The sequence below is a fragment of the Chroicocephalus ridibundus genome, chromosome 6 (genome assembly GCF_963924245.1).
Source record: "Chroicocephalus ridibundus chromosome 6, bChrRid1.1, whole genome shotgun sequence".
In the NCBI taxonomy this organism is placed as follows: Eukaryota; Metazoa; Chordata; class Aves; order Charadriiformes; family Laridae; genus Chroicocephalus; species Chroicocephalus ridibundus.
Genome location: NC_086289.1, coordinates 13,301,181 through 13,313,976, shown reverse-complemented (window position 1 = coordinate 13,313,976; position 12,796 = coordinate 13,301,181). Strand labels below are relative to the sequence as shown.

Here is a 12,796-nt window from a genome sequence, read left to right as displayed (position 1 = left end):
AAATCTTCTTGGGGAAATTTTGACAGGACCATATTTTGTTGGAATGGGTTCTGCTGACAGAAGTCAAAACATTTGGAACAACTGGGTTGATTTTGACAGAATTTGGGAGTGGAAGGGAAGGGAAGAAATCAAGTTTGCAACACATCAGTGTTTCAGCATATTCAGGATTTCCATCTTTTGTGTATAACTAAAAAAAAAGACCAACACAAAAAGATAAAATGATAGAATTATAGAATTGCCTAAGTTGGAAGGGACCTTTCGGATCATCTAGTCCAACCATCAACCTAACTCTGACAAAAACCATCACACTGCTTCTGGTGTGACCTGCTGTCTCCCATGTTACGGTAATCTGGGGAGGGAGTGGGGCAGACCACATCCCTGGGCTCACAGAGCTCATGTGTGACACAGTGCAGGCTGTACCTTCAAGCCCATCATCAGCCTGTCTGCAAGCACCCAAGGAAATCCAGATGTGGGCTGTTTCCTAGGGATTTGCGCTGTGAACATCCTTGTCTTTTTCTTCCAGAGAGAGACTCCGTGAGGCCTTTCAGCTGAGCAGGCATCATTAAAATGTACTTGTAATGCCATTCACAGCCTTCTAAGGCTGGGCTGAGATGGCTTTACTGCTTATTCAGACACCTTCCACTCCTAAGAGTGCTCAGATGGGCCTTATTTTTGGCCTGTTCTTCCAATGTATTTTTTCATCTCTCTCCATTTTTCCTAGGTAGCAGGGATCAAAGGCATATTCCTGGCTAACAGGAAGATAGATGACCAAATCAAGACTTTCATTACCTACAACAAGGGCAGAGACTGGCGTTTGCTGCAGGCTCCGGACACTGATCTAAGAGGGGATCCTGTAGTTTGCCAGATGGTGAGTAGCAGACCCTTTCCAAAACACAGTTGTCTCCTTTAGAGCTGGTTATTTTAGTCACTGGGTTAACAAAACATCCAGTGCAACTGGGCAGGAAGGATTCTTGCCAGACAGAGAACTGCAGAGTCCAGGTGCTCCAAGAGGGGGCAGAGTTTATAGACGAGAATTTCGTGTTGGGCTTCCTGCTATTCATCAGTGTTCAGTGAATAGCCATTTTACAGTAGGCTCTAGTCCCTGTGTTTCAAAGGGGTGGTATTTCTCTGAAGTTTCACTGGGTAATCTGTGGTTTCTCTGGACCTGCAGAGTGTTAATTGAATTAAGTAGATTTCTTTTTCTATAGCCTCATAGAGTTTTAAGGGAAAATTCATCTTTCTTGACCTCTTTTATGGAACTTAAGTCAGAATAAGAAAGTTTCTGGGGGAAAAGTGCTCTAGATCAGATTGTTGGTAAAAACAAATGCAAACATATTTGTGTGTAATGCAGCATTCCTGCTTCTCTTGCTCTCAGCTACTTTTACAGTGCTTATTCAGAAAATGAACATATGCTGCTATTTGTAACAGTGCTAAGAGCAGAGGGGTCATTTTCAGAAGGATCAGAGCATCTGTGTGCAGTTGCCAAGGGTTCTTCTGGTATTTAACTTGTGTATTAAAGCTTCTGCCTTTTTGTTTGTTTCCTGTCAACAGCCCTTTTGCTCATTGCACTTACATCTGCAACTCTCAGCAAATCCATACACTTCAGGAAGCATTTCCAGCAAAGAGACAGCTCCTGGGCTGCTGGTGGCAACAGGTAAAAACATAAGTGCTCCTCACCACTCACCCACGCCTCACTGGGAGCTTGAGAGTGTATGAGATGTTTCCTGTTGATGTGAAAGCTTTCAGCTAGGTTTCAGCAAGTGCTAAGCTAATTCACATTAATTCCCATTTGCTGTGGGCGAGGAGAAGATACGTGGCCCCTGGCTTCAAAAAAGATAATGCCTGTCAGGTATTTGTTGCTCTGCCCACAGCTGCAAGGGGTTATTACCAGCTGGCGTTACTAAGCCCTCTCACTTGACATCATTACAACCATTGATATAAGTGTCTACTCATTTTCTTGAGTTACCATGAATGAGAATAGGGCTTATAATCATGGCTACACTCCTGAGAGGTATCAATACATTCCACCGTTGAGTAGCAAGCACAGAGTTGTCACAAAGCCTGCTGGGTGAAGCCCAGGCTTCAGGAGTGCCTGTCTTGTGCATGGAACCTACTTTCAACACTGTGTTTGCTCCAAGACTAGCAGCACTTCATCAACATGGGTCATTGTTGTTGTGGGGTTTTCTGCAAAATAATGCTTTGACAGGTCACAATGTTTTAATGGCTATAACCTGCTACAGGGCTTCACCGTGGCAATGGCTGACCCACTGCAATTAATCTGATGACAATTACAGACCCTGTGGGCACACAGCCTGCAGCCTGATCAGGATGGATGGGGCTACCAACTGCACCCAGCACTCCCACAGGTCTCTGGGAGCTGCTGGGCTAACAAAGTGCTTTTGGAATGGCTGGTGCTATTGAAAGCTGGCCTCTGAAAGTATGTAGGCTGTCCTGCCTTTTCACAGGGAGGCTCCTACATGTGCTCAAATACATCCAAATAGCTTAACCATTCTTTCTAAGGCTCATTTTATCTCCTTTGTCTTGTTCAGCCTAGCAGTGGCTTGCGAGTGTGTCGTGTTAGCATATTGCCTGTATGAATTTACGCTGTTTCTTCCAGTCCTTTCCTTTCTCATGTCCTTCTGTGCTTCCATGTGTTTGCCAGACTAAGCCAGAACCTGAGAGACAGGTTCCCTTCATTACATTTTTATCTCAGCAAGAGAAAAGCCATGCGACTTCCAGTTCACTGATCTAGGCCAAACGGGGTGAGATAATTTAGTTTAAACCTCCAGATCTTCCTATGCATAGCCAAGTGAAGTCATCACTCCTGGCAGGCCACGCTTGCTAGATGGACACTTTGGAGCAAGCCCTACTCATGATGCTCTGTGCTGTGATCGCAGAGCCTTTTTTTTTTTTTTTACCTTTTAGGAAGCAAATAGAGGTAGCAAGACAGTGAGATTCTAGGCATTGATCTAAATTCGTAGTAAATGAGGTTCTTTCCAAGCTGACAGTGCATGGTATGTATGCTTTCCCAGTCTAACAATTAACCTTTAAAAGGCAGAATATAATTTCTGCCTTACTGCTTCGTACAATAAAAGCTTAACCTTTGGGGAATATACACATCTGTTACCACTAACCAGTTTCACAACAACAGGAACATCTCACTGTGTTGGCAAATGTGTTCCAGGATAAGCATCACAATTTATTCTCACAGGCATTGGCTGCTCCAACTTCCTGTGTCTTACTCTTTGATTTACAGTGACACATTTCCAGCAATGATGGGAAACTCGGACTCTTCTTGTGAGGACAGAGGTTAGATTCTTGCAAAGGGAAGAATTATGTTTTAGTATCTAATTGCACAGCTGCTAAATCCTCTTGACTTGTTTGGGAATTAGTTATGTTTGGTGGGATTTGAATACACATAGGTGAAAGAAACTAGATGGAGAGAATGAAGAAAATAATGAAACAGGTTTGCACAGAAAAGCAGACAGACAGAAGTGATAGCAGCAGAATCTCACCCTTTTACTCTCTTTCCTTGCCACAATATGAAAATCCCTGTTTGGAAAGTCAGTTTTGTATCATCATATTTTAAATATCAAAACTAGAAAACTTACACCTCTGCCTTTAAGTCAGTGTCTAATTCTTGAGGACTTCCACTCGTGATAAGACACTGGGCTAAGCAGACTTTGGGACTGACACGGTAGATTTTTGATTGTGAACCTGGTTGTCCCTATAGAATGTCCTTCTACATGGTTGCCCACAGCAGGTTTTTCACATACCTTCATGTAAAGCTCTTGGTCATTCTTGCTGGTGTCAGGGAAGAGGATTAGGTAGATGGACAGTGTGACATTTTGTACATCCTGAGCGCTTCCTTGAGTTGTCCTGCCTCCCTGAGCCAGGAATTTTATTTTTTTGAAAGAGCATTGTCACAACAAAGTGGCTAGTTGGGATGGTGACAGGAGTGGAAAAAAACCAGCCTGCATCTGGGTTTTAACTTCTCATTTTACAGCATTAAATGTCAGAAATTCAATTAACATTTTCATTAGTGTGGTTTTATTATGCTCTTGATGCTATAGATGTGTAAGATTGCCACCCCTCCCTTTGCTATTTTTGAAGAAAAAATATTAGTTCTCCCTTTCTTGCATGGAAATTACACCTGCTTTTAAAACAGTCTCATTCGGAAGGTATAAGATTGGCTCCCTGGGTAAAGGATTCATGGACTTTGAATAAAGAAGTCACGGGTTTGACCACCCATGTGGCTGTGGGCCATTATCATTGGGAGGCCTTCCGATGGAGTATCTGTCAGTGTTACATCCACCTGCTTCTTACGGGAAAGATGTTTGTACCACCAGAATCCCACCTAGCACCGATTGAAGGTACCGTTGACAGACCAGCAGAAAAAACAGTTCCTGGGTGACTGTGGTAGCTTTTCCCTGAGCCACTGGGTGCTTTGGGAAATGGGGAGGTGAGAACAAATTAATTTAGAACAGACCTACATTGTTCAGTAAGCCTGGTGCTTGTGGAAATATTAACTCTGGAAGAAGCAGCAAGATGCTGATTCAGGGCAGTGTGGGGAATAAGCTAATAAGGTCTATTCAAAGCATATGCATGTTTTTCAGATACTGGGCATCTCTTTCGTGCAACTATTGGAAGATGCTCAGAGGCTCCAGAGGGCTGGGGATTTAGTCCAAGTTCATTATTTACTCTGTAAATCTTGAGATTTATCACTGTAAGATTTGAGGTTCTCTCTGCTGTCTCAGATGAGGGACCTTGGAAAAAACACTGTTTCAAGCTCTGAGGTAGTGTCTCCAAATGGTATTCTGCTGTGCTGTCTCTATATATGGTTAAGGTCAATGTTTGAGCTTTTCTTCACGTTGCTTTCATGTGTGGCATATCCATTCCTTAATGCATGGTGAAGGCAGAGTAGTTTACCCTGTAAGGCTGTCAGCAGAACAGTTTCCAACATAATGGAAATTACAAGATTAAAAGTAAGAACCGTACCAAGTAACCAGTAAGTTTAAACTCACAATTTGAGACAGCTAGGCCAATGAGAGCAATCAACGTTGTCTAGAATGCTGCTTAGCCTGGTCTCTACCTTTCTGCTGTAAAGTCATTTGGCCAGCCTTAATTCCCTGAACTGTTTCTGCCCTCAGGTGAGGTTCATACCTAAACAGACAATATTTCCTTCAAATGGAACTTATATTTCATTACATCACAGTCCTCATTAATTGCAAATGGTTAGGAAACCTAGGAAGAAGCTTTGCTTATTTGACTGCAGGTTCTGAGATCAGTTACATGTTTGAGCATTTTGACAGAATCTTGAGTAAACTTTCTAGCCTTCACGGGCTTCGGTGGGGCCTGGGTTTCACCTTGAAACTCAGCCATGTAACTGCCCTTTGGGTGCTTTCCTTTACACAAGAAGTAGAGACAGATGTAGTTGCCTTACCCTTGGCAAAGACTGGCAGATCCAGAGATGCAGCTCACCAACCAGAACACGAAGACTACAAGTTCAGAGAAAAATGTGTATGGAATGAAATATCTGGTAGCCAGGGACAGCGGCCGCTATTCTGCTGCCATTTGGATGATTTGTATGCACCAAATGGGCATGGGGTTTCATACACAGATTTTCGAGTAAGTAGGACCTTGCCTAGAATAAACCCGCCTTTAGTGGCTTGCAATTGTGGGCAATGCTATCTGTTGGGAAAATAAGCTGATAATACTGTTTCTCCCCAGTGTGAATTTTCAAATAGCACAGCTGTTGTAAATGAATCTCGCCACCTGACCGTGCTGTTGTTTTTAGGTAAGAATAGAATCAAGAACAGAAAAAAAACACTGGTCAGGCCAAGTAATCTTGGTTTCTTGGAGAAATGCAGTTCTGTGTTCATCCAAGAATGTCTGACACTCGCTTGTGTTGCAGGCAATATTGGCTCTGAGCTTTCCTACACTGATGTTGGCGTGTTCATCTCTTCTGATGGTGGAAATTCCTGGAGGCAGGTATGTTTTGCAGAGCGAACGAAAGCATAGAGCCTTTTGCTGTTGTTCTTCTGAATCTTCCCTTCCCAGTGAGGTGGAGCACTCATGCAGTACCTAATTTGTTTGCAGATCTTCGAGGAGGAATACAATGTGTGGTTTCTGGACTGGGGAGGGGCGCTAGTGGCCATGAAGCACACGTCAGTGCCCATCCGGCACATGTGGTAAGGAACTTGTTACTTTGAGAAGGTTTCCTGACCGGGAAAAGCTGACAGTTGTGCTAATATCTCTTGTCTGATCTGGTCAACATTTGCCAGTGTCTACAAAATGAACAAATGAGATCATTCTTATCTGTGTTTTACCATGGTTTTGGTTTTGTTGATTAATATTAATGATTATTGTACCATCTTATAAATATAATGGCTATATACATAATCACGCACATATATGAATTACTATAATAAGTAATAGTAAGTAATTAATTATAAGTAAATAATTATAATAATTAAATAAATTAAGTAAAAACAAGTAAATTGATTATAATAAGTAAAATAAGTAATTCATTACTGCACTAGTAATGTACTGAGATTTCAGGTGGAGTTTCTTTCCTACAGACACATATATACTGAATAAGAAGTCATCCTTTGTGCTTCAGGTATTTCCGAGAGGATGTGTCCCTCACTTCTGCTTTTTGTTTACCGAATTTAGTATTAAACTGGGCAGGCAGATAAAGGGAGGGGGAGGAGAGGGCAGTAGGTGTTGATAAGGGCAATAGAGATAAGTTGCTAACGTTGCTGTTTCCTATAGGATTCCACTATCAATTTCCAGAGATACAGTGGTGCCAGCTGCGTAGAGTTGTAGGTGAAATAGGGCAAAATGATTTCTCAGTTGAAGATACTGTTTTGCTATAAATGGGCTATAACAGTCTAAGCATTAAAGATACTGCTCAAAATTATCCTCTTAGCCTTTGTCCCTCTCACTCCTTCACCAGCTAAGCATTGGAGAGAGGCATTCTGTAATTCAGAACTAAACTTGTTTACAGAAAATGTGTGTATTATCGTCACCTTCAGTCTCTGGTCTTGAGTGAAAGAGGGGCATAGCTAATGAACTGACCTACCCGGCTTCTAATGTTGTTTAGAAGTGAATTAGTTGGAAATAACTTTCAGAGACAAGATTTGTGTTCCTGTCTGCAAGATTGAGTCGTCTTTCAGCTTGATGGTGCTAAGCACGTGTCTATCTCATGCTCTTCATGCCGAACAGGAAATGTGGCCTTCAGTCAAATAGAAAAAGAAAGCAACTGTGTTTGGCAGCAGTGCTGAGGTGTTAAGGTCTCTTCTACCTGAGTCATTATTGTACAAAATCCTTCAGTTAAATTACAGTCATTCAGAAACTGGAGACCTCAAGACAGGCTGTCTTTACCCATCACAAGCTAATGTTCCAGAGGTGTACCTTAAGAACTTTAATGGCTACTTTTTCAATATGAAAAGCTTCCTGGACTTTATATTCCTGACCTGACAAATAACTCTGGGATGACTGCAACATAGGTTTCTATTAAAGTTTGAGTATGTTGCATTTGAGCACATTTTTCTTCTAAAAGAAATGACTGCTTTAGTTTTGGTGTGATAGTGGATTGTTAATCACAGGATGTATTAGTTTGTATTCCTACGGCTTTGTAATTTTTCTAGGATAGGGGAACCAAGTGTTCTCTAAGATGTCTCTGCCTCCGTGAGGGATTACAGGCAAGTCATTATATGCAAAACGAGGGTTGTGATCTTTGTCTTTAGTGTTCAGGAAACGGGTTGTTTGTTTTATCATAACCACGCTTGTCACAGTCATAACTTAATATACATAGCCTTACTGAGTCAGGGCCAGGGATTAGTCTAGGCCAGCATCCTCTTGCCAAGAGCCTCCATAACTGGACAATACAGAGGAGAGTAGTAACAGGGCAGATCCATAATGATGCTTCCAGCAGACTCCACCTTTCTGTCTGTGGTTAGAATGTGGTGTTGTGTGACTAGAAACATTTGCCTCTGATAGGTAACTCAGTAGTCATGACTATACATGAAGTGCCCTCAGGAAAGAGGACATCAAAACCATTTTGAAGTCTTTAGACCAAATCGAGTATGAGCCAAGGGCAGGAGAAGTGTGTGTTATCCGAGGGTAGGTGTGACCAGCAGTAGGTACATCAGCTGTGGCAAGTTGAGCTCTGGAAGAGTGAAATGCGAGCCACTTATTGAAAGAGCTCTAAGTCATGTATTAACCATTTATTACTATATTATTCAACCCAGGTGTAACTGTTTTAATTGTTTCTTACCTTATGAAGACTCTTTGGGCATAAAAACCACATTTACATACCAAATGCCTGTACTTAGATGTTGGGAAAGATTTGGTCATAGGTTGACCATCCGTAGGAGCTGGGAGCCCAGTTCACCTTTGTTTGCTCTGCAGAGGTTCCTTTCAGATGTTCTCCCTTCCCTCTAAGTCTCATGAAACGGCATGTGCAGTACTATGAATGCTCCACCCACTCCATTAAATGACTAGTGATTTAGAGCTGTTATCAATAAGCTCCAACAGGTTTCCTCCAAAACTGTACCCTTAGGGGCTTTGGAATTTCCTTCATATTGCTTCAGTAGGCACCTGTTTTATGGGCAAGAGTGGAATAGATTAAAGAGTACATGTATATCTATTAGTTCTCAGGCTGAGACATTGTACAATAAGTTTCATCCTGGAGAAAAGAGAGGCGGATAATTGAAAAGCCGAGAGAACTTTAGCTAAGCTAATGAAGCATACTGTTGCACAGAAATTGAAATGCTATTTAGATAGATAAGCATGCAAGCAGAACAGCATACAAATGCACAGGTGTATGGGAAGATACATACATTTAAATAAATAGATTTAGGGCAGATAAGCTTTTTGTATGCTGTTGTACTCCCAGCTTTCTGTCTTTGGTCTATAGTCAGCTTCCTATGCTGGCAGATGTTCATTGTGAGTCAGGTGAAGATGTTTTGCTAGGTGCTGTGAGATGCGGGTACTTAGGGAATGGTGACTGGAAGCCTTGGCTTTCCACACTAGAGCTCTAAGGTTGGTGTAAGCCATTGTTTGTAATACATATTACACTGGCCTCCTGGTTCTTTGGTGGCATCTCAGATAGTGTCCCTGATGCTACCGACTTGGAGTAGGGACCATCCAGGTTCCCGCAAGACCTTCTCAGACAAGTCCAGGTGCTCACGCATGTGCACCCACACACACGCATCCCCCCCCCCCAAACTTTCTTTGCCTGGAAAATAGGGAAAACTTCTTTTTTACGCTCACTTTAAAATGAGAAGTGTTTCCTGCGTTTCAAAGAAGTTTGTGCCATGATTGTCTCTTTGGTAATGTCCATTGAGAATAATCTGTCAGCCTTCACAGCCCAGGTACATCGCAGAATTACAGAGAACTCTGTAACAACCCTGCTGGGAGAGGATCAAATAATTTTATAGCCAATAAACCTTTGTGCTTCTCTGTTTGCTCTTCCTTTGCTGGTGTAATTCGGAGCTGAAATTCTGGACAGAAATTGTGCGGGAGCGGTTGTGTTGGAGAGTCTGGGGTCAGAGAGAAACTTAGTTGCTTTCGGAACTGTTGATGGGCATCAGCTGTGGGAGCTGGATGGTGACAGCCTGTAGGTTGCCTGTCTTTCCTGCTGCAGTAGCAGCTGGGTGTGCACAAACTCCTCTGGCTGTTTTCCGTGCTGTTGTGGGCATAGGCTGTGAGGGCTGGTAGCTCCCTGAGGGCTGGGAAGCTGGGAGCCGACCAAGGTCCCTGGGAGAGCAGGGCAGGACCTCACAGCCAGGGCCCATCCCACCACCCCAGCTGGGAGAAGGGTAGCCAGGGACAGCCCCAGCCCTGGGCATCAGACACCTCACAGGGGACAGGGACGGGCTGAGGCTGGGACATCAGCCTGCATGTCAGGCCCATGGCTGGGCAGGGCTGTGGCACAGCTGGAGCCTGGAACTCCTGTGGTGTCAACGGGGCTCCTGGGCCATGGACTCTGTGTGTGTGTGTCATGAGGGAGGCTGGAGAGGGCGCTTGGGCAGAGGCCACCAGATCCTGACCTGGTCCATCTACTGGTGTGGTCAGGTAGACTGTTCATTCACTTACTCCTTTGCAGTTGTCAGGGATAGAGAGGTTGCTGGGGTGTAGCTGACAGCAGGGTTTGCAAACCCCCCTCTGCTAATCTTGAAGCCTGTTGTACTAACTCTAATTCAACCAAGACCCTGTCAGCTGGGTTAGGATACACGCGCTCTTTGATACAAACAGAAAGTAAGGTGCATGGCAATCGTGGGTAGGGACACACACCTGATTCGTCACCAACAGCATGAACACTAAGCCTGTAAGAATGGAAATGCTTTAACTTTAACTAGCATGCAGTTTTGCTTTACAACTATAACAGGCAAAGATCACCCAGACTAACCACTGACTGTGGCTCAGTTTAGCCTCCTTCCTCCACCTCGCTGTAAAGTGGACACCCCTTCTGAGATGGCAGGCAAATAAGTGTTAATAGGGCTGGAGGGATTGTAGCTAATGCCATGCATGAATCGAAATGTCCAGTGGTGTTGACAGCAATTTTCATGCATTCAGACCAGGGCAGCTTATGCTCTGAGTGATGCCTCATGTTAGGTGCTATTGCAGATCCAGAAACAGGACTTGGCAATGCATCTTGATCCCTTGAGCTCTGATGTACAGCTGGATCAAGTATATCCATGTCCTTATTGCCAGTGTTTATACTTTCTAGGGCTTTGATCTTTCAAAGTACACCAAGAGCATGAATTAGTGGGCTGGGAAATGGCAAAGATTGGTGCTTGTCTATAAATCTAGCTGCTGGAGCTTGCAGACCTTAGCCAACATTTAATTGCTGCAGTTGCTCTAGAGTAAGTCTTTATGTGTATAAATCTTGTCTGCTTCTATCTCAGGGTGAGTTTTGATGAAGGAAGATCCTGGAGTAAATACAGTTTCACATCAACACCACTTTTTGTGGATGGATCCCTTGTGGACCCTGGTATAGAGACCCAGATAATGACGTAAGTATAGCAGCTCTTAACTTTTATAAAATGTGGTAGCAGAAGGGGGAGCATGGACATCCTCAAGTGCATGGTGTGCAGTATAGCTACACATGAAGCGTTGCATGAAGCCACGGTGCTGTTTTGTTGTTTTTACTGATGGTCACAGACCCAAATCGAGTGTCCATGCACATGTGGCAAACAGATGATGGAGCCAAACTCTTCCCAGTAGTGGCAGGGGGCACAAGGAGAGATGGTCCCAAGCTGTAGCTTGGGAGTTCAGATAGGGCAGTAGGCAAAAATCTGCTTCTCTGGGGAGTGTTGTAGCTCTGGTCAGATTACAGAGAAGTTGTGGTGTCACCATCCCTGGAAGTTTTCAAGCCTTGGCTTATCTGCCCTGATCTGTAGTTGGCAATAGTCTGTGTTGGAGTAAGAGCTTGGACTAATGACGTCCAGAAGTCCCTTCTCATAAATACTGCTGAGATTGTGTTGCTTGGATCTGATGGCCCAGGGACTGCTCTTCAGAGGCCAGAGATGTGTATGGTTGCACCTAATGTCAGTTCTGTGCTTGCTCCATTTGTGCAGCTTGACCGTCTTTTGAGATTGCTGCTAGGTATGAATATCCCTATCTGCACTGTGGGGTGTGCATCTGGTTTTAGCTTAAGCTAAAGGTGTTCTCAGTGTGCATATGCAGAGCTGAGCTCAGAATAACCTTCCTGATCTGGGGTATAGTATGCTATGATTCACTCATACCATGGAAGCAAGAGCCTGGGCTGTCACTGAACGTGCTTGTACCTTCCTTCACCCAAGAGTGCTGAAGCACCAGGTAAGACTGGTGGAATTGGTTGAGTAACACTGGCCCAAGAACAGGCCAGGATCCAAGTTTAACAATCCTGTGAGGGAGGAAAATTTTTTTTTTTTAAGTTCAAAGGCATCTTCAAAGAGTTATTCAACCTCTTGCATAAAGCGTATCAGAGCACTTTGTTCTGGGATTCTGAACAAGGCAAGGACTAGATGCCCTGCCTTTGTTGATTGTAGAGATGCCGCCTTACCTGTATTTTCTCTGAGCTGACTGGAACAGCTTCCTGAAAAGGTCTGAAAGCAAGGTGGCTGAGATGCCTTAGATTGAGGCATGCCTGCAAAGTGTATCTGCAGTGGCATGAAGGAGTTTCTTTGGTTAATCACATCAGATACTGTTGCCCAACTCAGGGGGAGATATACTATAAATTTCACCTTGCAGCCAGTTTGCTTTTCCTGCTTTCTGCACCTGAAGTTCCTGCAGATTTTTGCTACTTGCAAGAGAAGAGGGATTCAGGCCCAGTATATTTTCTTCTAGGCTTCAGTCCATCTGCCTACTTATGTGGCAGAAATGCGTAGGTGGATCTTATTGCCGGTGTCACAGGTAGTGACAGACTGAGAGTAGACTGCTGGGTATGCTTGTCATCAGTTTCTGAGGAAGCTTGGATCAGATAACAGTTGTGTGTCTTGGGCATTTCTGCTAGTGATTTGAATTTATTCCAACTGGGTTGCATGATTTGTGTTGGCATGCCTTTCAAAAACCAGACCTACGTCAGCCTTACACAAACAGGAGTGACTATGTGGCGAGGAGCAGTCTGTACTTGCAGTTGAGCTCACCTTAGCTGCAAGAACGGGGCTGGGGGAAAATCCTCTTCTGGCAAAGGGTCATTTGAGCTGGCTTCTTTGCCATCTATGCCATGATAGAAGAAGTGTGTTGGTGCTGTAGTCTTGGGAGGATTAGGATGATGTAGCCATCTGTATCTCCTGTGCTAAAG

At 43.8% G+C, this 12,796-nt stretch overlaps 1 protein-coding gene across 1 annotated transcript in view; it reads left to right on the top strand.

Annotated features, from left to right (window-relative positions):
• The window catches only part of SORCS3 (sortilin related VPS10 domain containing receptor 3), a 307,837-nt gene that overhangs the window by 236,863 nt on the left and 58,178 nt on the right, over window positions 1–12,796 (top strand). Inside the window, exons 10-14 of the mRNA XM_063339010.1 lie at window positions 722–868; window positions 1,552–1,654; window positions 5,915–5,991; window positions 6,100–6,191; window positions 10,917–11,024. Coding sequence (XP_063195080.1) covers window positions 722–868; window positions 1,552–1,654; window positions 5,915–5,991; window positions 6,100–6,191; window positions 10,917–11,024 — 527 coding nt within the window. The remainder of the gene's footprint in view (window positions 1–721; window positions 869–1,551; window positions 1,655–5,914; window positions 5,992–6,099; window positions 6,192–10,916; window positions 11,025–12,796) is intronic.